Consider the following 25,562-nt stretch of genomic DNA (forward strand, 5'->3'; position numbering starts at 1 on the left):
TACTGGAAAATCGAAAGCTGCGATATATCATTTGTAATGCGCGGCCTTGAATACGTTAAATTTTATCAAACGAACCATGCAGTCATTAATAATTTACCCTGTAAATAAACTGCTGTATAATTTTTTTTTATTCAATACTCCAATCAAATTATGTTATTCTTAAAAATTCTTAAGAAAACAAAATCGGGGTCCTCGATTTTTCAAAGTTTTTCTCGGCAATACCTGGAACAGTCCTGAAATCGAGATTCTCGATTACACTATACACCCTGTGTCCGTATAATTTTTCAGCCTAATTATTGTGATGTCCAAACAAAATAAGCCAAGTTATAAAAACTTGATTCGTCAATTCGTGTCAGTGTTTTAGATTCAAATATTCGCGCGGGCTTTGTCCGTCTCGTAATTGGTTTAAATCAATTTCGAACGCACGCGTCGGCATCTGCTCCTACCCATTGGCAATGCGATTGGCAATAAATCCGAAAACCATTTTAGAAATATTATGTCAGTTTTCCTCGCCTTTATCGCGGTATACACGATCCCTGCAAAGCTTACGTAATTATAATCAACAATTATAACGCTGGAGGTAAATCAATATTTTTTAATATTAAAGCTTCCTTTCGAGCGAGAATTCCGGTGACGTCACATATCTGTTCAACCAATCAGAATTGAGTGTGCGGTGGTCTTTATCTCCGTACAGCATCGTGTCGAAGCAGAACACGGTGTGTCTGGCGTGTGTGAAGGTTTGTCTCGTGCGGTTTGAGAATTGTAAATTCCCGTTAAATCAACGAGATTCGATTCGCCATGAAGTACATATTGGTAACCGGCGGTGTAATTAGCGGGGTGGGTAAGGGTGTAATCGCCAGTTCGTTCGGTACGATTTTAAAGAATTGCGGTATTCATGTGACGTCCATCAAGATAGATCCATACATAAATATAGACGCAGGGACATTCTCGCCATACGAACATGGTGAGTTTATTTAAAAGACCCTGACACGCTCGTTTATTACCGATCTTACCGATGCCGGCAATTAATCGTTTGTAATGATTGTTAGTTTTCAAAAGCATTTTACAACCCTGTTCGATCTCCTCGACCATGCGGTAGCTACGAAGCCATTTTGTTCAGTACGCGCGCTCTTTGGCGCCGTTTCTCAGGTCACGTGATATTCTCGGCATTCGAAAGGTTCGATCAACAATCGATATATGTACTTGATCGATATCGTTATGCGCCGCTACTGCAAACAAAAATAATTTTTAAATTCCACTGTAAACATGTATTTGGGTATAATAAAATTATTGCAACTCTTGCGAAATCAATTCCGTTGCCTTTGTATCTGTAAACTGACAACACAATTTTTCATGATTTCAAAATAATAGAACGACGAAAAGAGACTTGTTTAATTACATTTTCGTGAAAATATAATTTATCGCTTCTTCCATTCACATTCTTATATACTTAGACATTCAGTATTATGGAATAGTTTGCTTTTCCATCACCAGCTTATCAGCTTGAACTTTGGTGATAAGTAAATTGTTCAAAGATCCTAGCTGCATAATCAAAAACAAAATTCAATTTTTTCCTGTTAAATTTTATCAATTGTTTTAATTTTCTATTCTTGGATTAATTGATACAAACAATCCTGTGTGAGTGGAAACAATACTTTTTATACTCTTGTTTTGAAAAGAATGATTCAATTGTCTGTGACTGCTCATTGTTTCTGCATGTTCTCTTGTTTCATGAGTGCACAATTACTTCCTCAGGTTGAAACAATCAAGAATCATATCTGCTATAGTTATAACATGCTTTGTACAAATCAAGACATGGAAAACAATTAGCTTGAACTTGTTGTGTAATTACCTTTTAAAAGTTGCGTAATTTCGTTTCATTCTTAGAGCATCTGGTAAAACGCACTCACAACAAAATTCGATCATTTCATTATCATTACGATTAATCTGTTTTAGGCGAAGTATACGTACTCGATGATGGAGGCGAAGTGGATCTCGATTTAGGCAACTATGAAAGATTCCTCGACGTTACTCTCCATAAAGATAATAACATCACGACGGGTAAAATATATCAGTCTGTAATTACCAGGGAACGACGCGGTGATTACTTGGGTAAAACTGTTCAAGGTAATTTTTCTCCTCCGTTATTTACGAGTTCATTGATTGTGTAATGAGCAGAAAATACGCACATCAGCACATGCACGATGCAGTTTTATTATACATAGTCTTTTCCATTTCCTTTTTTTATAAAGTTATTGTAACAATGTACGTGTGTTGTGTTTCCCTGTAGTGGTGCCGCATATCACAGACGCTATTCAAGAATGGGTAGAAAAAATGGCCCATCAATCAGTGACCCAGGATGGTAACAAACCTGAGGTATTTGGTTTGTCTTTTCAAAATATGACGTATGTGTTGCAGAATATTTATTTTCTGGTTTCTCAAACTAATCGATAATTTTGTTATTCTATTTCAGGTTTGCATTGTTGAACTTGGTGGGACTATTGGAGATATCGAAGGAATGCCTTTTGTTGAAGCTTTTCGACAATTTCAGTTCAGAGTAAAGAGGGAGAATTTTTGTTGTGCTCATGTATCTCTTGTTCCTCAGGTATAATATTTAAGGTTTAATAATAATGTCGATATGGAAATAATTGAATATGTATCCATTGTAAAGAATCCAAAGGTAGAGAATATCTATACTTAAAATTCTTGAACTTTTAGCCTCGTTCTACCGGTGAGCCAAAAACAAAACCAACGCAATCCAGTGTCAGGGAGTTGCGCGGTTTGGGTCTGTCACCAGATTTAATTGTTTGCCGATCCGATCAACCCATTGGTGATTCCGTGAAGGAGAAAATCTCTAATTTCTGTCATGTTGCCCCTGAGCAGGTAATTATGATTGTTGCAAGTAATTCGTTAAACCGATATCCAGTACTAAGGCCGATTATTGACAGCATAATGTCGTTGAGATTTTCACTGATTAATAATACTTTCCTTCCATAGGTGATAACCATCCATGATTTGTCTTCGATTTATCGTGTTCCGTTACTGATGGAGCAACAAAAGATTATCGAGTTCCTGAACGATAGGTTGCAATTAAATATTAGTATGCCACGACCTCGTCATTTTATGCGAAAATGGCGAGATCTCGCCGAACGCATCGACCATTTGCGTAAAGAAGTGAATATTGGTCTTGTCGGGAAATATACTAAATTGCAGGACTCCTACGCGTCAGTGACTAAAGCATTGCAACATTCAGCTATACAAGCTGGCTACAAATTAAATTTAACCGTGAGTTTTTTGAATTTCGGTAATCGATCCCTTTGAAAACTCATACACATTTTATTTCTAACTTGACATTGCAATGAAAATATTCGCTTCAGTACATTGAGGCTGCCAGCTTGGAACAGGCTACAAAAGCAGAAGATCCAGTCTTATATCACGAAGCATGGCAAAAACTTTGCAAGAGCGAGTAAGTCATTTTGTTTACTGATTTTACTAAAACAATTGATTATTATAGTTAAAAATTATGTTTTACATAACAACTAAGTTGATTAGATCTTAAAATTTAAATATTTAAATGTGTGTAGCGGTGTGATTGTGCCGGGTGGATTTGGAAAGCGTGGAATAGAAGGGAAGATGGAGGCGTGTAAATGGTGCAGAGAAAACGACAAACCTTTCCTCGGAATATGCTTGGGGCTACAAGCAGCTGTGATTGAATTCGCACGGAATGTTCTGCACTTGAATGGAGCTAATAGCACGGAAATTGATCCAGATACCAATCATCCGCTAGTCATTGATATGCCGGAGCACAACCAGGGTCAAATGGGTGGAACGATGAGACTTGGAAAGAGGCGGACTAGATTTACACCAGCTAATTCCGTCATAAGTAATTACCCGCATTTATGAAAGTGGAATTTTTTCAATTTTATCGCACAGAATATTCTGCACACTCCTGGTTCAATAGAGTATTTCGCAATGTTATTCTTTACCTTTTTCTGCAGAACAACTCTATGGTAATAAAGATGACATTGAGGAGAGACATAGACATCGATATGAAGTGAATCCAAAATACGTCGCAGATCTTGAAGCTGCTGGATTGAAATTTGTTGGTAGGTTCTAAGGTGTAATATTAATTAGCACTAAACGAGCCAAACTAAGCATACTATTTGATAATATTGGATATGACAAAGTTTAACAATATTGCATTCACAATTTCAATAAGGCATAAAGTCTGTATCTGTGATTTGACTGCGACAGGACATGACGATGATAAAGTGAGAATGGAGGTAGTCGAGTTGGAAGGTCATCGTTACTATGTGGCGACTCAATATCATCCTGAATATTTATCTCGGCCCCTCAATCCCTCGCCTCCTTTTTTGGGACTGATATTAGCGAGTGTGGGTAAGCTGCAATCTTATCTGGCAAGAGGCTGTAGACTCTCGCCGCGTCAACTTAGTGACAATGAATCAGGTAAGATATATTGAAGATTGGTTCTTCAACTATAATTGTTTCTCTTGCTGAGGTCTCTATATTATAGACGTAATGAAAACTGGTTTTGATTCGTTTGGTTCCAGATGAAGACGATCCAATTGTGACGAAGTTGCCGCTACAAAAATTGCAGATATCGAATGACTCCAGAAATCCTGGCAAAAAAGTTTCAGACGATTGATGTTGATAATCATATAGTTTGGCAGGCAAATCGATTTCAACCTATGAATGACGACAATTTATTCCAAAATGTCCGAATTTTACAAAACATTTTTATTTATTATTTATTTCATTGATTACATAACAGTTCCAAACCCAACCAATCGCATAGCCGTTTTTCATAACACTGTCGAGATTGTTACAGTTACAACACTTCGTTATTTTTTTATTAATAATCGTAGTTATATAAGTATAAATAATTTAAGATTTTCTCGAAAACGAAAAATATTTTCGAATCCAGGCTGTTAGATCTTTTATTTGATGATAATAGATGTAAGAATTGGTGCCACATTTATATTGAAGTATTGTAGATCTATTTTTTACAACTGGGAAATTATAGAGTTACGGTTGTTTTTCAACGTTTCTGAATTTCTACCTATATTAGACATTATTGGGTATGAATTATTGGTTGCTGTATTATTTAGTAATTATAAACAACACTTACATATATATTAGACTGTATCAAAAAAATAGTCAATTTTTTTGATACAGTCCAATATATATATATGGCTCACTGGTAGGAAAAGAATATAAAAATCTTACATCAAGTACGTCAGTACGAAATTCCACTTTTATCGTGCATTTGGCACGGAATGCAGATATTTAAAAATTGATATGAGCGTGTCGCCGCAAAAACAAATGTTGGCGAGAATATAATTCCGATTCTAGCGAAATCTAGCATAGAATTTTGGTGTATGCTACAATTTGATTTTCAATCTGCGATAACTGGCATTAATGGCTGGTACAATGTTGAATTACTGTGCAGGTGTTTGACATGTAGGTATTTTTGAGACCTTTTGAATCGTACATAAAAAGTTGGTGTTTCACTCAGTGATTTAGGACTGTTTTTAAAAATTTGAACCGCATCTATTTTTTTCTTTTTTCTTCATAAATTGAAGAATCTTGCATCCAACTGTACACGTTTCTACGTAGACACGTTCATACTTAAAATTCAATTTAACTATAGAGCAAATCAAAAATATTGTGTTTTTATTCTTAAATCATGCAACACTATTTTGGTTTTCCTCTGAATTTGTTGTATTCCAGTGATTGAAATATACATTTTTTTATATTTTAAATGTAAGATATTGTGATTCATTACTTGTCATTGCATCTGAGAATGAATTGATTGCATCGAGTATATAAATAATGTGTACATAATCCAATGACGTAGTGCCACATATCACGGGGCTAGTGAAAAATGAAAAAAAATAATGAATACGTTTTTAAAAATTTCTTAATTTCATCTCAAGAACGTTCGCTGGGTTGACAAGTTACATTATTTAATTTCCATTCATTTCCAACAACGACGTGCGAACAATACCAATTTAGTCTTTCGGGTCCTATGAATAAAGTTGGAATGGGATATGTAGGAGTCACATGAATAACTTATCCAGTTTTTCACTATAAATATTTATTCTTATAAAAGTCATTGTGCCAAATAACTTCCTAGTTCTACAAAAATGGTGTAATTACCACTATAATTTTCATTCCAAACATCCTGTAATTTAAAACTTATCGTGGTGTTATGTGATTTACTCAAGTGTGTGATTCAAATGTTGCTTCAATTCGTATCACTCATATTACGAGTGTTAGTACACACATTGAAATTATTTTACACGCCCATTCAGGTCTGTTTCCACTTTTTTCTTTTCAAGTGGCATGCAATCACAAACAGTTGTCGGCATGTTCATTTTTGGTGCGAATTGTCACAACTTATTCGCTGCATTACTAGATTTATGCTTCAATCAAGATAATATATAAAGTATTAAAAAGTTAAAAAAGCAGGTTCTAGCGAGTACGACTTTAAGCATCACCAAACACAATTATTAAAAAATTTGATACTTGGTATAGTTAACCGAATGAGCAAAGAATTTCTTTTATCGAACTGTTTAGTGAACGTATTTACAGTTTCATTGCGAGTTTATTGGACACAGGCAGTTGAAGTGACTTTTCCCCTGCCAAAAATCTTGTCGATCTCATTTCAAATTCTCAAGTCTACGCAAGTATCGTCATTGAGAAACATTCCTACGCCCAGCACCCTGTTACTTAGTTTGAAGGCACAGCTAGGAATTTGAGTAAAAAATAATCAAGTCTGTGCAAATATTCACGTCATCATGTATGCCTTGAAAAAAAACCTTATTCCTATGAGACTATAGTTCAAAAGATCAATGAATATTTGCATAATCCCAATAAATGATTAATGTATTACGTACGTATTACTATTGTTGGATAGTTAGGCTTCAATAAGTCTTACTGATGGCCATTTGACAGAACAAGGACTTCTTACGATTTGATATTGTCTTTTTTGTGAGTTCATAGACATTTCAAATGATATATGACAATTTCACAGGTGCATGTAGTTCTTCATCGAGACTCAGGCTAAGATAATAGGCGTGTTATAAATAAAATTGAAACAATAGGTGTAGATTTTTTTTTTGGAATGTATCAGAATTTTATTGATATTTATTTCTGCAATTCATCATGTGTAAGCTCAACTACAAACCATAAATTAAAGGTTGTGATTCAATCTCTGTCTGGAATAAAAAGTATAATAGATAACTGGATTTTAATGGAAAATCTGCGATATCTACTCAGTCATTATTATTCATGACATTATTCAGCAACAAGACATTTTATTATTTTAACTGCTGTCAGCTTTATTCGTACTGATATATCAATGGTGTAAAGCTAGATATGGCATACAATGAAGTAAGAGGAGTATACTATTCTTTTTTCCATTAGTTGCGCTATTGAAATAACGTGTTGTGATTTTGAACCACAGCCCAAAATTAAATTCACTATCATTACACAGAATGGAGTATGTACAGAACAAGCAAGTAATTTATATGCAAATCGGATTGTTTTGAGTGAAAATCAAGGTGATGACATTAAATTCGATAAATAATTGTAACACAAGTGATGTAGATAATAGTATTCGTAAATAAAAAAATCAAAAATATAACATAAAAAAAAAATAATAATAATACAAAGTATATTTTCGTTAAATGCACGTTGGACGGTAATTATTACAACTAGTAGAGATTATGATAATAAAGGACAGAAAGATAAATATAATAATATCAAATAATTGTTAGCAGCAGAAAATGTTTGTACATCAACCGAGAATCGAGTCTCTGCTTATTATAATTATTATTGTTTTTCTTCGTATTTTTTGTTTTACCAAAGAGATAATATTTAAGTGTTGAGAAATTATAAATCTACTATGAAAATGGGTATATATTAATCAATGGTTTTATATAAACTAATAGAATAAACCAAGCAATCGACAATTAATAATAAAAACTCAGTTTTAAATTCTAATTTGGACACTTTGCTCGAATGAACATTTTTCGATTACGTCACTATGAAAAAATGACAAATAAATCCGCATTTAAAAGCTTACTTCTTTTAACTATATCAAACCGTAAGATTGAAATTAAATCGAATATTAGCCTAGTGTCTTCTTTCGACGAATTATTCGTCCATAAGTAGTTTGAAATTCAATTAAAAGTTACGTCGATTGTACGTTCGTGTTTATTGTATACAAATAAAGAGATTCCGCGTTTGAGAGCACAAAGTCAGCTACCTTATAAAAGACGTTTTTCTGTATAAAAAAGCATTGAATCGTACTGATTTTCGGCACGATAGAATCGTGGACAGTGTACTAAATTCAAATAAACCATTCTTTCTTTTTTTGAACTTGGTGGCCAGTCGTAGAATGGACGACTGCGGAATCTGGGTCCAAAGCCATTTCGGCACCTTTGTCTTCCTGCGTCAAATACTCTCCTTTATGCCTGGACATGTACCTTCCAATAAGCATTGCCATTATTATCAGAGCTATCAGTAAGATTGCTAGTACAGTTCCCAGTATGGCTGTATCAGTTTCGTGGTAAGCTGCCCTCAGTTTCTGCTCGTCGACTTGCGGTGGTGGTCTAGTTTCAACTATGTTCGGCGGGTGAGTAACGGGCTCAACTCCGCAGAAATCTTCCGTCAGCTGACTGCCCAGCGATCTTACATTGGCTGGTCCGCTTTCTTGGAAGAGAAGCTTGAGCGGGTAAATATCATCGAACTCAACTCTAGATAAGCAACCAGCGAATCCTTCGGTCATGGATTCGTTTTTACCGATATACATGTACTGGATGTTGTTGAACTGAGCATCGGCAGAAGCCTTGATGTTGAAATTGAACAATCTTGGCTCGTAGTTGTCGACCTGTATGACCAGGGTTGACCCTGAATTTCGTCTGCTTATTCTGACGTCGTGATACTGACCTAAGCCAAAGTGTTTGTCAGGGAATATTACTTCCTGTCTTTCAAAACCAAAGTCAAAAATGACGCGGAGATGTCCGCTGTTGGAGACCATTATCGTCATGTATTCTCCGGATATGTTAGAAAATAAACCGATCAAAAAACCTTTGGGATTCGTCGTTGTAAATCCAACGCGAATTTTTTCAGCTATAGTCGAACGCCAGCTTCCCATGAAATCGTACTTAATCATCGAGCTCTGTCGCATGTTTACACCAATTTCTGAAAACATATTATCAAATAAAATTTTAACCACTTAGCTCTGATCAAAGATGTGTATTGTATTAATTGTCTCCGGCATCAATCGAGCATAAAACGCATAGATGAATTAACTTCTTACCGTCTGCACAAATTGGTCCTTTAAAAGCTGTCCATCTGCAATCACACGTGTATCCGTCAAATCTTTCCAAACATGTTCCATTGTTCAGACACGGGCTGCTCTCGCACCTCCCTACACAATCGGTGCTTATTCCATAGATTCCTCTCCTCGCATGACTTCTCAGGTCTTGTAATACTCCATTCAATAACAATGCTCTGATGCATCCGACGTAACCATCTCTGTAATCAATTGTTGCTCCGATTATAAGATCAGAGGTAAGATGCAGCGCTCTGACTGGGCCAGGTGGTTCTCTGACTTCGTTCTTGAGAGCTCCATCGATAACGATTCTGGCTTCCTTGCGATTTCTTTCCACAGATACGGAATGCCAGCGATTGTTGGCTAGGCTATACGACGTTTGAACACTAACAGCCAGCGGCCCACCTCCAGCCTGATATTGGAAGTGAATTTGATTTCCTCCGTGAATAGATACTTTAATGTAATCTGTAGGTCCCTTGCTATGAATGATCACTGCGTCTTGAATTGTGGTTTTAAATTCAAAATAAATATCGCCGCTATGACCCATGTCGAATGTTGGTAGATTAATCGTAGCATCCACAATGCGAAACGTGACAACGTTTTTGAACAGATCTGAAATGAAAATTGTGATTTGTCGTGTAGGTTTAAATTGAAATGTTTTTCAGTTATTTCAGTTTTTTTTCCCTTTATCGCCAAACTGGCAAGTTATCAGTATTCGTCACTTTATCTTTGCATTATTTCCATTGAATATTTGATTAAATAGGTTTAAAATGATTTATGGTAGGTACGAATGGGGTGATGGAATTTAATAATCGTCTGGTTCATTCAATACGGTTCACATAGTTCTAGGTTCAATAAGTACGTTTCGATTTTACGCAAAAGATTCTGTTGAGATTCTGTGTGCGAGTAGAAAAATATCAGAAATGCTTCTTTGTCAAACTAGTAAATCTTCGAAAATATTTTGCCAAAGATAACTATTATTGGGTGAGGCTAATCATCTATGCTGCTTTGGAATTACTTTTGGAAGGGTGAAACTTCAAATAGACAAAAATAAGACTAACAAAGTTGTTGAATAAATTAATTACAGAATTGGAGATTGTTAAAACTATACTTCTGTCAACTATGGGAATTTTAAAGCTACCATTAATCTAGGTACTTCAATTGATTCCTATATTAGCAGATAGATGATCTTCTGCTTACCCAAATGTACCCACGGTAATTCGGTACCTTACACAGATTTGATAGTAAATTAGACAGGATTTGATGATCAATGTTACACCAGATAATTAAAATTTTTTAGCTTACCATCGCCTTCGCAGATCAGAGGTCCGAGAGTATATCTTCCCTCTTTTTCATCAAGTGGTGTTCCGGTATCACCAAACCGTAACTGCTTCACAGGCAGATGCTGTTTTTCGGTAATGTCACCTCCATCCTCTTGCCAGCTCTCAAGCCCCGAGTCGCAATTACACCACTTTGTAGACTCTATACAAGTCCCAAGAACCCCACATTCGCATTTCCGAGACCCTGGAAGCGCCCCGCCCCAGTAATCCATGCGTTGATTGCCCCTGCTGACCCACCATGAATTTGGTCGGAAATCTTCGGTTATCGAAACTGTAAAATAAATTATTTGCAATTATTATTTGGCTCCGGTCAGTTAAATTATTTTCATAATGTACTTTGGTATTCGATATTACAAACCTGGCGAGTTGAAAAGTCTCGACTGTCTGCAAGCGTAATTGATTCTTTGCGAACAGCTGGTGGAACGATTCAACAAAGCTTCGATTTGGTCAAAGTCGGCATCGTAATTCACATCTTGTATAAAACTTCCGGGTTCCTCAAATCCGTTAACTGGTGTTGGTAGCTCGTTACTATGCCTGAGAACAGTCATTACTCTTCCATCGGCATAGAATTCGCAGGTGACAGGAAACGGGCGTAAAGGGCCACTTGCGTCGACATCGATTTTTATTTCAGCTCTCTGATTGACAGAATTTGTATTCTTGTAGGCCTCGCATGACAGCGGATGCAGGGCTAAACAGAAATTGAAATCAGTTTTATGCTCAGTTCATTGTTCGAAATTTCATTACACTTTGCTACATACATGTATGACAGACGGCTCCTGCATAGCCGGTATTTGTACAGTCGCACGTAAACTCATCGGAAGTTTGACGACAAATTCCTGCGTGTTTGCAGGGATTAGGATTACATCGATCTATCATTTGGCAAGCATCGAAGACGACTTCATTCTTGCAACAGTATTCATCCTCCTTCCAATCGGTAGGTAGCTTGTAATTTCCGTCGACAGTTATCATCCTCATGCATCCAACGAATCCTCTATTTGATCCTGTTCCTGCGACACCTCCGCCAATTAAGTATATGGAACCTGTTGTCATGTCCAGTAAACGTCGCGTCCGCATTGGGCGACCATCCACGTTGAGTATGAGACTGTTTTTCTCTATCGTCAATATAACTTGGTGCCATTTTCCATCGTTAAACGTATCGTCAAAGTTATCCAATATCACTTTTGGATTCCCTTGGGTTTCAATTTCCACTTTTATTTTTCCCTCTTCGAGGAACAGCTAAGAACACAATTCATAGTGTCATTTGTATTCGATGAAGTACATGTTTATCGATTGAAAAATAATTAGCATTATAATTATCACTCACTTTGACATGTCCCGGAGAAGTAAATTGATGATACAAAATCATTCCTTGATGTTCATACGTTCGAAATGCGAGTGAAATATTTAACGAGTAAACGCCTTCGTACCCCCTCAGTCGAGCGAATGATTGCGGTGTCAAAAATGTTATTGGAATTATAGGAGGCTCTGGACAGTAGTAAATTGTGTTCACTTTGTGGTATCTAAGGTTTTCGCCAGTTATTTCAGTCTCTTTAAGCTCGTGGAAGAAACTGGTAGTGTTTAGATAAAAGTTCTCTATACATCCGGTGAAATTCTGATTTACCACTAATCCGTCTTGCTTATTTGGCACCCCGCCGATGAAGAACTGTTAACAAATGAGGAATGGTGTTTAATTTTGTTCTATTTATTTTCGAAGCTAAACCCTGATTGCGATAGATTTAAAGAAAAGAAAGTTACGTACAGCTCTGTTCAAATCAAGACGGTAAAATTCCCCTTTGATTCTTCCTTTGATTAACACCCTGTCAACCGAGAAGGAAATAGTCCTTCTGTTTCTGGATATTACAACGTCATGCCACATATTATCGTCCAAAAGACTTCCGACGGATAAACTCGTCATGACTCCAGACCCCAAGTCGATGTTTAGCAGCATTCTGTTGTCTCGCAATTGTAAGGCTAAAAAGTCCCCTTGCGTTCCACGAGAGTACACCAGTACTCCGTCGGCGTTGTTAGTTTTGAAACGAAAACGGAGGGAATGTCTGTCTGTTTCAATTGGCTCTCGAAGAAGATCCCAACGAACGAGAGACGAGCCATTGAAAGACACAACGTCGGATACTAGAATTAGTTGATAAAGTTCCATTGTGAGAAACGACTCAAGCGATTCCAATACTATAGACAAAATGATTTTGATACAGAATGTAGCTAATACCATAGTTGCATCCGTAGAGCTCAACGCGAAGGGATATTCTATCCCTCCATCGAGTTGGATTTATTCTAATCCATTGCGCAATTATAGGCACTTCAAATTTGTTCAGTTTCATCATATCTCCATTTACGTTGCCTTTGAACATCTGTAAGGGAATAAAAATTTAGTAGACCAGTCGGGAAAAGTGTTAGTTGAATCCCTTCCCTCTTGCCAGATAATACTAAGTAGAAAATATGAAACTTTGTACACCGAAGCTGACCGTATTGCCACAGCATTTAATTTTCTAGTGAAATGATTCTTTTTAAAAATGTCTACCGCTACTGACATGTGTATACGTGATGAAACGAGAATTTGTGCAATTGTGTAGTGATAAGTTGGTATTAGATAGAGTGTTAGTCACAAAAGTTAAACAATTATGCGATAGTGGTTGGATGGATTCTTGGAAAATGAAATGTTGCTTTGAATATCGTTGTACTGCATATCGTGTGGTACTGCGTAGTAAAGGAAAACATCCATCGAATACACGCTCGAAAGTAGTTTATATCAAAGGTTTCTAGAGTACCAAACGCGAACAATATCAACTGATTTTTTCCAATATTCTTTCTCAGTACCTCGTCCACACCATCCTGGCTTTCATAACTTGTCCAGGCCGAACCGTCGTTTGAATATTGGACAATATATTCGGTTACGAATTCGTTAGTATGCGCACGACCACGTGTCGCAATACTGCGTATATCGTATCTTTCTTTCAGCTTCATTGTCAGATGCTGATCGTAGCTGCTGGTGTCCGGTGACCATGCCGAATCCCCTGCAATTCCCAGCCCGTATCCAATTGTTGTTGAAAGCAAATAGTAGAAGAGAAGCAGAAAAAGTGAAACAAGTTCAGAAACACATCGGTATAACAATTGTACAATATTTATCTTTTCGCACAATAGTATCTTTTACGATGCTTCATTTTCAGTCCAAGTTGATACAATGTAGGGGGCAGGATCTTTCAGCAGTAATTACACTAATTTTCACTGCTACCATGCAAGCGGATAGATTACTCATGCATAATTACTTACCTGGTGTATCATAAATTATTATTACATTGACCCTTAAACCCGTTAAGACTATCAACAATTTATTATTCGGTTAATAAGAGGAATATTAAGAAAATAACTTGAAATTTGTGTGTTAATTGAACATGTTTGTTTTGGTTCGCAGTAATTCATAGAGTGATAAAAAATGACGATCGCACAGTCACGCTGTAAAATGATAATCTTCTGTAATTGCTAAAAATTACCTTGGTGTTGCCATCCTCCTCCTTGTAATCAGCATAGTCAAGACCGTTTGTGCCATAGCTAATACCATACTCCATCACATATTCGCTTGAGTGTGATCGTCCCTGGGTGGCGATGGACGTCAAGTTCATCACTTCGTTCAGTTCGATGATGAGGTATTGGTCAAAATCAGAGCTGCTAGCCGTCCATGCGTTTGCGCCTATGTCCCAACAATATTTTACGCATGCAAGCAACTCAAACTGAACTTAACTAGGCATTAACTATGCTTCCAATAGTACGAGGTAATAAATAATAACACACAAAGATCTAGTCTCTGGCAAAGGTGGTAAAAATTGTCGGAAAACTACATTTCAGAGTATCCTTTAATTGCTACAACAAAAATCTTAATAATACAGTTGAACCGAGTAGTAAATTTCTACTCGCATGGAAGTTGGACTGAATCCATATTTAGCTGGGCAATTGATTATTCTGCTATGGCGTACTACTAAAGTTGAGGTAGAATTTCATTGAGTGAGGTTTGTTCCAGGTTTCATCGAACTTTACCTCAGTTTTACTTCTAGCAATTTGAAATTCAAGGACTCAGGATGTAAAATTAGGCAGAAACATGAGACATTGGATCAATAAAGTTGTTTACAGAAAACAATATAGAGGTACAAGTGGAGAGGGAACTGAATTATGAAAGAGAAATAAATATTGATCAAGTGCAAACACTTATCAAAGCCTACCACTGTTTTAGTCTAGCTTTGGTCGATCGATGGTAGTCTAAATAATAGCCATCAGGGTAGTTTAAATAATAGCCATTGAAGAGGGAGCTGGAATGATCAAGATCTGACATATTTGAAAAATAAGTGGCTGGTTCAGCTGTATGTAATCTTTTATTCATTTACCCACCAATTTAATAATAATCGTACAATGCTTATCACTTGCTATATCAGAAAGATAATAATAATAATAATTAACCACGTATTTGTAATAAAATATTCGTTCGTCTTCGATATTTAAATGCGATAACAATTCTCGTTTTGCGAATAATCGTTCACATTCAACGCTATTTACCAATGAAGATAATAAAACTTCTCTAGTTAAATCTTTTCTAGGGTTGTTCGGGCTTGGAAAAGTATCTCTTGCAATATTCGAGGTCCAACGAATGAAGGGAAACAGAATTTTCCATTAGATTTTTAAAGTTCATTGTCTCAAATTTAAGACCAAGTGATTCTGGAGCAGATTTATTTTCTTGTAAGGCAACGGAAACGCAGTGATCTGAATCTAGTAACGATTCCTCAAAGAGCCAGTTCTGTTTCATCCCGTCTAAGTAGAGTTCAGTGTCCGTAACTAACGGACCTGCCACTAAGGGCGAATTTATTTTGAATGAAATTCGTGATAAATCCATAGCTATTCCTACGCCTATAGCTTTGACATAGCTTTCCTTTAGAGACCAATGTCTACAAAACATAGAAACTTGATCTATTTCAGATTTTGAGTTACCTGCTCTGATCGAGTCCCATTCTAATGGTGAAAAATTTCTGTTCATGATTCGAAAAAATTCAGCCAGCTTTTTACCACCGGTATACTCGAGCTTCATTACATCGACTCCTAACAGTAAATTTCTAACTTCTCCAGCAAACACTGTGTAGCTTCCCTGATGGGACACGTTAAAGTTTAGATTCTTAATATCGCCGTTTACAAAGGGCCGACCACTTTTATCTCTACTGAATAATACGTCATTGTAGGGAATATTGCCGTACTCGTTTACAAATTTACGCATTAATAATCTGCCAGCGAGAGAAGCTCTTGCATCTTTTTTAAACACAAATCTACCTATTCTTTCTTTCTCTTCGGTTTGTATGCAAGAAATAGCTTTTAGGAATTCTGTCTCACTTGGATCCCATTGCAGCCAATTGAACGCCCATCGAACACTCGATCTGGCCATTTTTATCATAAGTGAAGAAACTAGATTTGCCAAAAAATAACTAGAACTAGATGTTTCGAAATAAGTTACGTTCTTTCTTTCGTCAATATATCTAAGCTGTTTCACAGCGGACTTCTACGACAGGCTCCGTTTGTAAAATTTTGGGACTTCTTAGTATCCACCTGAAGCAAATATACAAGACGCAAATTTACTTTATTTCTGGCTATTATTTTATTACCAAACTCAGACCTAAGCTTAAACTGAATATATGGAAATAAATCAGATTTGTTACAAACTTTTGAACTTTAAAAATTGTCTGTCTTTTCCATGCGATAAAATTTCTTTTTTTCATGCGAGAAACCAATCGATATTTTGAACTAAAAATTCTCTGCTGTCGATAAAATACTTGATCACTACAAATTTTTCATTGGCACATTAGATTCTTGTATTATATTCACAACTCTGTGAAACGCAATAAACCGCAACAAAGATAAATACACTAATATTTTGCTAGCTCATTTCTTCAAATCCATCTTAAAGGGGCAAAGGATTGCTGTTTTTCAATGGTTCGTTTTTGCTTGTTATAAAAGCTTGGCCCTTAGTGCTTTGAAATCAGGAAGTTGCAAGAATTTACAAAAAGTCTACTGTACCATTTTATTGATTTCTTTCAATAGGCTGCTCAAGCTTATTTTAGGTATATTTTGTGGTGAAGAAGATTAGAAGTTTCTTCTGAACCTTGCTGTTACATGATTAAGTAAATGTTTTTTGTTACCTAGTTGTAAAATAGTTGTCAGTATGATTACTCTGATGGAAAAAATTTAAACGTAAATAGCATAGTAGATAACTTATTGTTAATTGGAACTTCGAGCTTGTCGGATGATCGTAACAGACGATGTGATTTACATTGAATTGCTATCAGCCCTGAGTACGCGACAGACATGCTTGTAATAACTTCTCAGCAAACCTCTCGTTCGAATGAACTAATAAACTTTTTTTTATAGAATTTCTCGTAGATCTGGAGGGAAATTTGTGCCAGTGAAAAGTAATTGTATGAAAATAAATTTCAAATTACAACATCAAGAGCCGTAAGGAGAAAAACTATTAGCCGACGATAAGAAGAAGCTAAATTAAAACAACAACACAGTATATTAGACAGGCGTATTTTCACCGCATCAACAAGTTTGGTTCGATTTTAAAATCAGTTGAACCGAGTTTGTTTTTCGCCGTAAAAATCTAACGATATTATTCAAAATTTTTACCGTTAAGCCTGGCATTTTCGGGTCCTCGTTCGGAAAGGGATGATGTAGCCTTTAGTTGAGCCTGCTCAAGCAGCGGCATGCCGCAATCGTAATCATCTGAAAGAAAAAAGAATAGACAATGAAGCATCTAATTTCACGTTGGCGTAATTTCACAAGGAAATCGGGAGTCGGATAATTCGTCTTTAGAAAATCGTCGCCGCCTGTAGCAAGCGAACGCCATGTTGAGCGTTATATGGGCTTGGCCCAAAGGGATAGTTCAAGTTTTTAAACAACGTTATTTCGTCTGTCCGATCAGAGTCACAATCACTTGTTCAATTTATTCCGAATAATATGCTTGTCGTTTTAACTTACAGCCGTTTGTCCTTGGCACTGATACGAGGGTAAAGAGAAGAACGATGTACTTGATAACGCACATCATAACATTGCTTGAATTTGCGGTTACACCCAACGCTGGTTAACTAATGAATGATACACGCAATGCCGCGGTTGAGTCGGTCAGTCGACTCACGATCCTTGGCTGTGTGAGGTGAGCTGGCCGAATGAATAGTCGGACTATAGTTACCAGTGACGCACACACAGTTGACACTTCCCAAGTTTCCAGTTCCACCCGACGTCTATACTCTATTGGTAATTGGTCTGATCCATAGATTCTTTAAATCTGTAAGAGCGTCGTCATTCAGTCGCTTTCGCTTTTCCACGCCTTGTAAACGTTCCGACAGAGGGCAGCACTGTTTAAATCAGTGATCGGCGGCTGTTAACGTTAACGACGTTCCATTGTTTCGGTATAGTTCGGAGAGTATGAGCTGGTTTCATAATCTTCGATTAACTTCAGAGGTATCGGGTCTCACCGCTGCGCTGGGAAAAATTTCGCGATCCGTAGGTAAGTAGCTCTGGTAGCTTTTTTATTGGCGGAATTGTTGAGACGCAATTTCATGTTGGGGTAACAGTTTTCAGTCATCGATTGTGGTTTCTGCACATCGCTCGAAGTCGGTTCGGATGCTTCCTAACTTTCGACCAAATCACGAGGCTGGATTGAATCGAATTCAGCGATAAATGTCAGGTATGTATGGGCTGATCGCATTTGTTTGTTATAATACTGAACCTAGTCAACTATAAAGACTATTTCTTACGGAAAATGCATCCAAAATGATATCATTACGTTTTGTCTTTATGATTTTTCGTATCAATACTTGAAATGTATGAACTTTGTTTTTGGAATGTATGTGTGCGCTTGTTTTTGTTTTCATTTACTCCACGCGGATTCTCTCGTTCGACCTTTTTCGAATATGTGTGTATCTTTTTTTTTCTCATACGTTCGTCGAACAAATGAACGGAGTGAGAGAGAGAAAAAATCCTCGCGCCGAAATCGAATAAAAGAATTCATTTGTTTCTGTGTTTGACTATGTTCACATCAAACCATTTTACAATTAGATGGCACCGAAGCGACGGACACAAGCTTGAGTTTTTAGACTTCAATAATGTTATTCAATTTAGAAAACCATAAATTCTAATTGCGTCATCAGCAAATATCTACGTGAATTCTTTTGATCCGAGGTGATTTTCACGATGTTCTTTATCTGTCCCTGAAAATTGCATACATTTTTATTTTTGTAACACATACACGATATTCACGTTTTGTTTTTTTTTTTTTCTCTTTTACCCACACCAAGCGAAAGTAAAGTGATTGAATAAACAAAAAACAACAACAACTGAAAACGCCGGCTAAAATATTTTTCAATATTTTCAAGAAAATTGTCAATAATTGAGATGAAATATATTTTGTTTGTTTTTTTATATTTACTCGATAGTACTACTATTATGTTTATGTACAAATAATGAAGAATGGATTCTGTTTTTTGATCAGGAAAAATATCCAGGAAGAATCTCGGAATTGGGCTCATTATACTCATCGGACCAGGAGATAAGCTGTGGATGAGGGTTTGTTGCGGATGCACCTGTGTGCATCGGCTTGCACGGATCGTCGTGATGCAGAATTGGTGAGTCGTATGAATTTCAACCTCTCATCCATGTTTTTCGCCTGTTCATTTTTCTATTGGCTACGTTACAAGGCGCTGCAGGTCAAATAAAGGAACGTGATTCCATTGTGTAGTAGCATTTTTATATTTGATATTTCACACTTTTTGACCAGCAGAATATTGTTTATAATGTTTTACACACGCGAATAAAACCTAAAATTAAAGTAACCTGGTAAAGAGAATAGAATAAGAATCGAAAAACTAAAATGGAAATACAGGGAGAATAAATCCTATTAAAACTCACATTATTGTCAGCTTTGCTCGCGTCATTACTGTAACGATTCGTATTTAGAAAAAATTGTTACTTCGTACCTTTAGGAATATATGAAATTTAGTAATTCATGATTAAAGCAAAACATGCATAATTTCATTTTGAAAAACCGACTCCTTGAAAGTTATTCTAAAATTGCTCAATAATGATTTTTTGCTTGATATTTCGTTACCTTAACGTCATTAACTTCAGCCTCATTCCACTTGGATAAATTATGTTTTACATTACTTTTCGTGCTCCTTGGGATTTTTAGCTCAATCGGTAATTGGTGAAATAACTTCCACGAAGTTAAAAAAACTGCTTTTGAAGGTTGCAACTTTGTAGATCATATAGGTAGAATCAATTCTTTGTTTCCTTGTTTTGCTAGTGAAGGATTCGAAATTTTGTTGATGGTAACTATAGTGATTGCGTAGGGCCTCGACATGAAACAAAATTCGACGCTTAACTGCGTTTTATTCGTGCAATGATTTCAACCTTTTCTAGACGGAGCTTTTTCCACTTCCATATCTCATGAAATTTGAAGAACAACGTATTTACAGCTTTTTAAAGTGCAAGCCATTTTATAAAAGCTTAATTCTACAAGGTAGAACGTCATTGAATAAATCAATAATAGATATAAACCACACATTTTCTAAAGCAAGCACAACATTACTTACGTATTGATGTTCTAGCTTTTGTACTTTTGTATAAATAAGTTCTTGCACAATCACGATCCGTTCAATTTCAAAGCTCTCATACATCTCGCAATACACTCATCTCTTGTATCAAAGTTACAAGGTTTTTTTACATTCTCTCAAGTAAATTTACTTAATGTTTCTACCTTTTAAGATGTACTGTTCTTGTGTGTGAAGCCAGCACGTGTATTACTGATCGATAACTTGGAACACGTGTAAATTTTTATTACTGTTACAACGATTCTACATACCGTTGAAGTGTAAAAAATTTACTAGAGTGTTGAATCAATAGGTTGTAGATGGAACCAAATGCACATTGAACATCGTTTCAAGCACAATTGTTTCTTTATTTTATTTCTTTTATCATTTACAGCTTTGCTTTTTACGTACCTCTATGGTTTTTTTCTGAGCACTTCGGTAAATAAAAGTTGACAATTACACGAATATCCTGAAAATTGACAGTCTTTTGTCATTTTCAAGAGTTCTCCTGAATTATAATTTGCAGATCAAATTGCGAATCTATCTTTAGCTTCAATTCATCGACGATTCGGCTATTTTAGTATTATATATTTGTAGAAGATGGAATGGTGGGATTAAATTTAAAGTGGAACTCCAGGGGAGACCGAGCTTCGTTAAGATTCCTAGTTGGTAATTTTTCGAGTTTTCATCAAACTTTCTGCAAGTTCTGCCATTTGTCATTTCCAATCGAAGGGTCGCAATATGGAATAAGATAGCAATATTTAATGGAATTCTAAAATACGATCATCTGGCTCGTAATTCGCACGATACGGATCAATCAAGTAGTTGAGAAAAACTGCAGCGTGTTACAATCTCATCGACCAAAAACTAGGAAAGAAAACTTGACTATGAAACAAGTAATCTGTCCATGGACTAATTATTTCATGTGATAATAGTCAATCGACGCATATATTGGTATTTGTATAATTTTCCACATCAGTGGAATTCAAAGAGTTTAATTCTCTTGCCCAACTGTTTTATCCAATTAGTGAGATTTTCATCGAGTGGTTTGCAATGCAAATTGTCAATCGTCACGCCTATATTATATTAATATTGATTTTGTGTCAATTTTCGAACTAACATTTCATGTGGAAATGAACAGATTTTCTGGCAAGAGGGTACTAAAGTTCGGCTACATGATTGATGTTTCAGCAGTTAATTCAAATGAAGGTAAAAATTTGGAATTTTACTTTCACGTTAAATTGTTGTACAGCAGAAAGATAATGATGAAACGAATATTCATTAGACAAAATTTCGCGATGTCCTTTAACATTTCTTTGCAATTTACAATCCGTCGATTAACTATAAAATTATGCTACTCATTTGCAATATCGATGATACTCTAAAGTGAAATGAAAAAAGTTTGATGATCTAGAAAAATTTCATTTCAGATATTAGTTTTAATAACTTCGTCACGTTTATTTGAATTTTTATTTATCCTGACTACTTTTTGCTAACACGTGGAATGAATTCGTAATTAGTAATCAGATTCCAACAGCAAATTTTCTTCTTCGAGTCTATAAGATAGCTTTGTCAAATTATTTCAAATGTTATCAGACAAATTATGATACATCAAAAATTTTTTGGAAGCACACCAATTTTCGACGTTTGAACTATCGTTGTACTCGATTATTTCCGCGATAGGCAGCATAGAGACCCTTAATTATAGGCAAATCAGTGTATAAGGTGACTCTGAGCATTCCCGATGCTTTTTTGTCGCGCGCTTTGTACTCTGATATGCCTATAATTAGGGGGTCCCTAATATAAACCCGGCATATCTCTCGAAACATATCGAATACAATTGAATAAAAGAGGCAGCAAAATACTTACTTCAGGAAACTTTGTAATTGATTGAACATGTCATTCGATAAAACTCATGAAATTTCTGAAATTTCTGTTCTAAAACTTGAACGTTTCGAAGTTCACGTGCCACTTACTTAAGATTATTCCCAATCATAATTCCCAATCCAGTTTTGATAATTGAACGGGTTTTGTTTTATACTCGACAAAACAATTACAAAATTTTTTCTGCACAGATTCATAATTTTTATCTAATTTGTTTAAAAAAAAAAAAATCCAACGTTTTGTCTGCTGTACATGAAAAAATCTTGTTAGTAGCACTTTCATTGACATAATTACAATTTTCTTGAACAAATTTTACACAATTCAAGTGACAATATCTCAGACTATGAATGTTCTCCTCATGTGGGTTGGGATCAGTTGAATATCTTCTATTTAATACATCCTTTATTATTATTTTTTTTTAATTATTTCCAAACTCATATTATCATGAAAATCATAACATTTTATATACTTCCAACTGCCGCAGGTAATACAATGATTAATAATGATGTACACAAAATTCGTGTGATAAATTTAGAAGTACTGGTCGGTGGGTCGACTCAGTTGATTTGTATTCCTCTGTCTTGAATACGGCACTGCCCGGATTAATGATTGGCTACGACGTCAACAGTCGGCTCGGTGCTTCGTAACTAATTACGCCACGAGACTGAGAAGACTGAATTTAAATGGAGAGATTAGTTTATGTATAAGTATGCTCAAATTAGATTCAGTGTTATTAACCTATATAATCCAGATAAGCAGAAGATGAATTCTATGTAAAATACCTCTTGAGATGTCTCTAAATTAAAACCATCTCATGCTGTAAGAAAGAACAACTACGGAACCAGAATTAAGTAACTATACCCTGCAATAGTTTTCTGTTCGTTCAGTCTTCAAAAGGTCATCAAGCCTGCTGGTATGATTTTGTTAATTTTTTTTCATGTCTGGTGCTTCGAGAATGCCTGAAAAATATGGCTTTAAAGTTACCATAAATCTTGAAAAATCACTTTCAAATTTTTCCACGTGATATTTAATTTGAGAATCATTTTATAATGGATTATATATCATGTGTGGCGCATGTAATAGGCCGTTACAATCAGTTAAATCAGCCTGTCTGTACGCAACTGCTTTTACAAGCCTAGCAATAGTTGCCTATGCAAAGGCGGATTTTTACCACAGTAGCTGCAATTGCCTATAGACAGGCGGATTAAGCATCTTACAAGTAGACTGTGTATAATCAATCGAATCTACCCCATGACGATCGCATACTATTAATCACATTCTTTTTTACAAAATTTAGAGGAAAAGAAATATAGCACAGTGCAGAGTTTTTTGACGAATCGTTAAGCGGATTAAATCAGCCTGTGTGTACGCAACTGCTTTTACAAGTCTAGCAATGATTGCCCATGCACAGGCGGATTTTCACCGCTGTAGCTGCAATTGCCTATAGAAAGGCGGATTAATTATCACAATTACACTGTATGATCAACCGAATCTGCCCCATGACGATCGCATACTATTAATCACATTCTTCTTTACAAAATTTAGAGGAAAAGAAATATAGCACAGTGCAGAGTCTTTTGACGAATTGTTAAATTTATGGTATAGGAAGATATAGTTCCATTGAAAACTGTGGGAAGGATCACGTTTGTCTTGGTTCACCATTTTTGTGATTTTTTCATTCGCCAAAATGCCACGTTGATCTCGTACTCACTTGATTTTATGGAGCTGGTTCACGTGTCGATAGTTTACTGCATTTGAAAAGTTTTTGATTGTGATGAAACTAATAATTGGAGGATAAACTATTGATGTCACTTTAATGGCAATTCTTCCGTGAGTTTTACGACGTGGGCGTACGGTTATACGGGTTTGAGCTAAGCGACTTCCAGCTGGTCGGTAGTTGTTGCAGATATTATAGATGACGCTACCAGTCACAATAAAAAGCTGCTTGCATTCACTGTAACACAATTTCATATTTGAAGTGAAGTTACGTTGAGCGTATAAAATGTTATTCAAATTTGAGGGGAAAAATCCAATTCAAACTCACGTGCCTCAGAATCGATCGAAAAAATGAAAGCCGATTTCTTCTGGAGATACAATTACACGATAATATACCGTTGAAAGAATCTTTTCAAAATTTTGAATCCATCAATATATGATGCTTCTATATTGTAATTATACTTGGATACTCTCTAACGTTCGGATTTGGCAATTGTACTTGAAATGTCAAGTCTGAAACTCGTGTAGGTACCTGCGGGGCACAGATATTGATTTACTTCGATAATTATGGCGAACGAGAAAAGGCTCCACAACCACCAGGGAGTATCGTGGTAACCCTCTGTATTTCTATTCTCGTGAGAATAACTCCCCTTCCGATTCAAGCCCGGGGCTTCTTTACGGCTGGGGATGAAAACAAATGTGCCAATATCGGACGTAGGAAAATAAAAGGTATTCTATATTCCCTCGGTGTACTGTATATGTATATACACACGCGAAAGCATATACCTTGCATACAAACTCACACGCACACACATTCATAGTCATACTATAGTACCTATACGAAAAGAGACTACTAAAAACTTCGCAGTTACCGCGGCGTAATATCGTTTCACTTCTTCTTTCATAGGTATATTCAGTTATCGGCACACCACATGGAGTGTTATTTATACCGAGAGATTCTCTTGGAAGAACGTGCTTGAAAATTGAAAATCGTTTGGTTTAAACGCTTAGTCAACTTTGTAAAAATGTTACTAGCATGATCGGTATAACGAGCGATGTGTATTGGATTGTGGTAGCGCCGTAACTCGGCGAATCTAAGATTGCGTTCTGAAATTAGTTCCCAGTGCTGTCAATAATCTTTTATCACTGTCTCGCTTCCGAATTTGGGAGTAACTATACCTCTGTCCTAGGGACTTTTGAACTACATAGACTTATAGAGATACCGATCAGAGTGAGAGGACCGACTTCAGCTGTTGCTCTCTCTCTTTGGAGTTTCCGAACGCACGTTTATTACGCTAGAGGTTATGGTTGACCGTCACTTGTCAACCGATCGATTCTAGGGAATTTGTTTTTGCAGCGAAATCGGGCGTCAGTTTATCGAAATCAAACAAGTCGAATCGCGCGCGTGCGCTTTGAGCAGGTCTTTCCGAGAGAACCTCTCGGTATACCTATCTATGTGAACGAATTTAATTCAAACGCGCAGCAGCAACCTTGCTGAAACCATTATGCAACACCGCCTGCGGCTAATTTTCGCTGAATGTTCAACCGATGAATGTAATTGAACGAAGATCTGATTCGCGTTCGATCACCTTGCCAAGGGGTAATTTTATACGAAGGGTACCAGGA

The 25,562-nt window shown here is 36.3% G+C and overlaps 3 protein-coding genes across 5 annotated transcripts; 1 reads left to right on the forward strand and 2 right to left on the reverse strand.

Moving 5' to 3' along the window:
- The first annotated feature begins 699 nt into the window (after window positions 1-699).
- LOC124408179 (CTP synthase) lies at window positions 700-4,817 on the forward strand. The gene is made up of 11 exons (XM_046884924.1): window positions 700-964; window positions 1,957-2,127; window positions 2,291-2,376; window positions 2,474-2,605; window positions 2,719-2,883; window positions 2,998-3,285; window positions 3,378-3,466; window positions 3,585-3,883; window positions 3,999-4,106; window positions 4,255-4,467; window positions 4,572-4,817. Exons 1-11 carry the CDS (start codon window positions 799-801, stop codon window positions 4,664-4,666), a joined length of 1,812 nt encoding a protein of 603 aa, XP_046740880.1. The 5' UTR covers window positions 700-798; the 3' UTR covers window positions 4,667-4,817.
- A 3,373-nt stretch (window positions 4,818-8,190) lies between these two features.
- Window positions 8,191-17,957, reverse strand: LOC124407868 (neurexin-4). 3 transcript variants are annotated; one of them, XM_046884421.1, is made up of 11 exons: window positions 17,728-17,957; window positions 17,377-17,472; window positions 13,537-13,733; window positions 12,929-13,070; window positions 12,464-12,834; window positions 12,029-12,367; window positions 11,463-11,940; window positions 11,063-11,392; window positions 10,670-10,975; window positions 9,350-9,976; window positions 8,191-9,231 (listed from the first exon to the last, which is right to left on the reverse strand). In XM_046884421.1, the coding sequence occupies exons 1-11, from the start codon at window positions 17,792-17,794 to the stop codon at window positions 8,378-8,380; spliced, it is 3,807 nt and encodes a 1,268-aa protein (XP_046740377.1). In that variant the 5' UTR covers window positions 17,795-17,957; the 3' UTR covers window positions 8,191-8,377. The 3 variants fall into 3 exon arrangements, with proteins under 3 accessions (XP_046740377.1, XP_046740376.1, XP_046740378.1); XM_046884420.1 differs by lacking the exon at window positions 13,537-13,733 and adding an exon at window positions 14,211-14,407 and having other exon boundaries at window positions 17,728-17,956; XM_046884422.1 differs by lacking the exons at window positions 17,377-17,472; window positions 17,728-17,957 and adding an exon at window positions 14,211-14,348.
- Window positions 15,062-16,149, reverse strand: LOC124407869 (L-aminoadipate-semialdehyde dehydrogenase-phosphopantetheinyl transferase). The gene has a single exon (XM_046884423.1). It carries the CDS (start codon window positions 16,145-16,147, stop codon window positions 15,302-15,304), a length of 846 nt encoding a protein of 281 aa, XP_046740379.1. The 5' UTR covers window positions 16,148-16,149; the 3' UTR covers window positions 15,062-15,301.
- Window positions 17,958-25,562: the final 7,605 nt, after the last annotated feature.

This window comes from Diprion similis, chromosome 7 (genome assembly GCF_021155765.1).
Source record: "Diprion similis isolate iyDipSimi1 chromosome 7, iyDipSimi1.1, whole genome shotgun sequence".
Lineage (NCBI taxonomy): Eukaryota > Metazoa > Arthropoda > Insecta > Hymenoptera > Diprionidae > Diprion > Diprion similis.